Source organism: Suricata suricatta, chromosome 13, assembly GCF_006229205.1.
Source record: "Suricata suricatta isolate VVHF042 chromosome 13, meerkat_22Aug2017_6uvM2_HiC, whole genome shotgun sequence".
Taxonomy (NCBI): domain Eukaryota; kingdom Metazoa; phylum Chordata; class Mammalia; order Carnivora; family Herpestidae; genus Suricata; species Suricata suricatta.
This window is the reverse complement of record NC_043712.1, coordinates 36,503,001-36,503,988: the sequence shown is the minus strand read 5'-3', so window position 1 is coordinate 36,503,988 and position 988 is coordinate 36,503,001. Positions and strand designations below refer to the sequence as shown.

At 46.7% G+C, this 988-nt stretch overlaps 1 protein-coding gene across 1 annotated transcript in view; it reads right to left on the bottom strand.

Annotated features, from left to right (window-relative positions):
• Positions 1–403: 403 nt before the first annotated feature.
• Positions 404–988, bottom strand: part of FAM205A (family with sequence similarity 205 member A) — a 7,154-nt gene continuing 6,569 nt past the window's right edge. The window contains exon 5 of the mRNA XM_029920623.1: positions 404–869. Within this exon, the coding sequence (XP_029776483.1) occupies positions 579–869 (291 nt within the window). The 3' untranslated portion in view covers positions 404–578. The remainder of the gene's footprint in view (positions 870–988) is intronic.

Genomic DNA, 988 nt, shown 5'->3' with positions numbered 1-988 from the left:
ATGACCTGACCAATGTCAGATGCTTAACTAGCTGAGATATCCAAGCCTGATTTTCTTTATTTACCTTAACTTTGCTCTTTGATCAAGTCTCTACCCCCTTCCTTTTTTTTTTGAGAGCAAGAAAGAAAAATCTTAAGTAGGTTCTACACTCAGTGCAGATCCTACGAATCTGGGATCATGACCTGAGCCAAAAACAAGTCAATTGCTTAACCAATTGAGCCACCCAGGTATCCCAACTCCTTGTCTCTTTGTCCACCATCTAGGGTGGGCTGGGAGGAGTTGTGTGGAATTCTAACCTAGCTTAGGTGTGGGTTAAAGCTTCTTCCCTAGATGAAAAGGAATTTTAACTCACCTCATGACTTCCCTTAACATACCACAGTGGAGAAAAGGAGGAGACAGACAATTCTTTGCTTAGTGATAGTGTATTTCAGTGGTGCTCAGCCCCACCTGTACATTAATGAAAATGACAGTAGCAGTCTTCTTCAAGGGATGCAGACATTGGGGAGCCTACAAAATCTCTGATTATGTTGGGTCTTTTTGAGCAGACTAATGTTTCTCTCTGAGGTGAGAGTTGAGACCTAGGGTACATTCCCTGGGTGGGTAGCAAAAGCCACTCTAGGACAGTGCCGAGGGCAGTGGCGGGGGTGGCCCAGGACTGAGGCAGAGTGGAGTTGCTGAGAGCGGGAGCGGTGCCTGAGCTTACTGTCTGGGGTATGGGAACCATCCAAGAAGCCCAGGCCCACCTGCTTTTCAGTGGGGGAAGATTGGGCCTTGGAGTCCCTTCTTGTATTCTCTGTCTTGGTTTGCCCTGTGGGACTTTTGGCTGGAGCCAGGCTCTTTTCTACATTTTTTTTCCTGGTATTGGCCACCTTCCCAACTGTAGAGAACATGGGTTCCTCATGCCCTTTGCCTTTTTTCTTGGTGTTAAAACAGTGCAGAAAGGATTTCATCTTACTTCTCAAGCCAGATTCTAGAAGTCTGGGCCTCT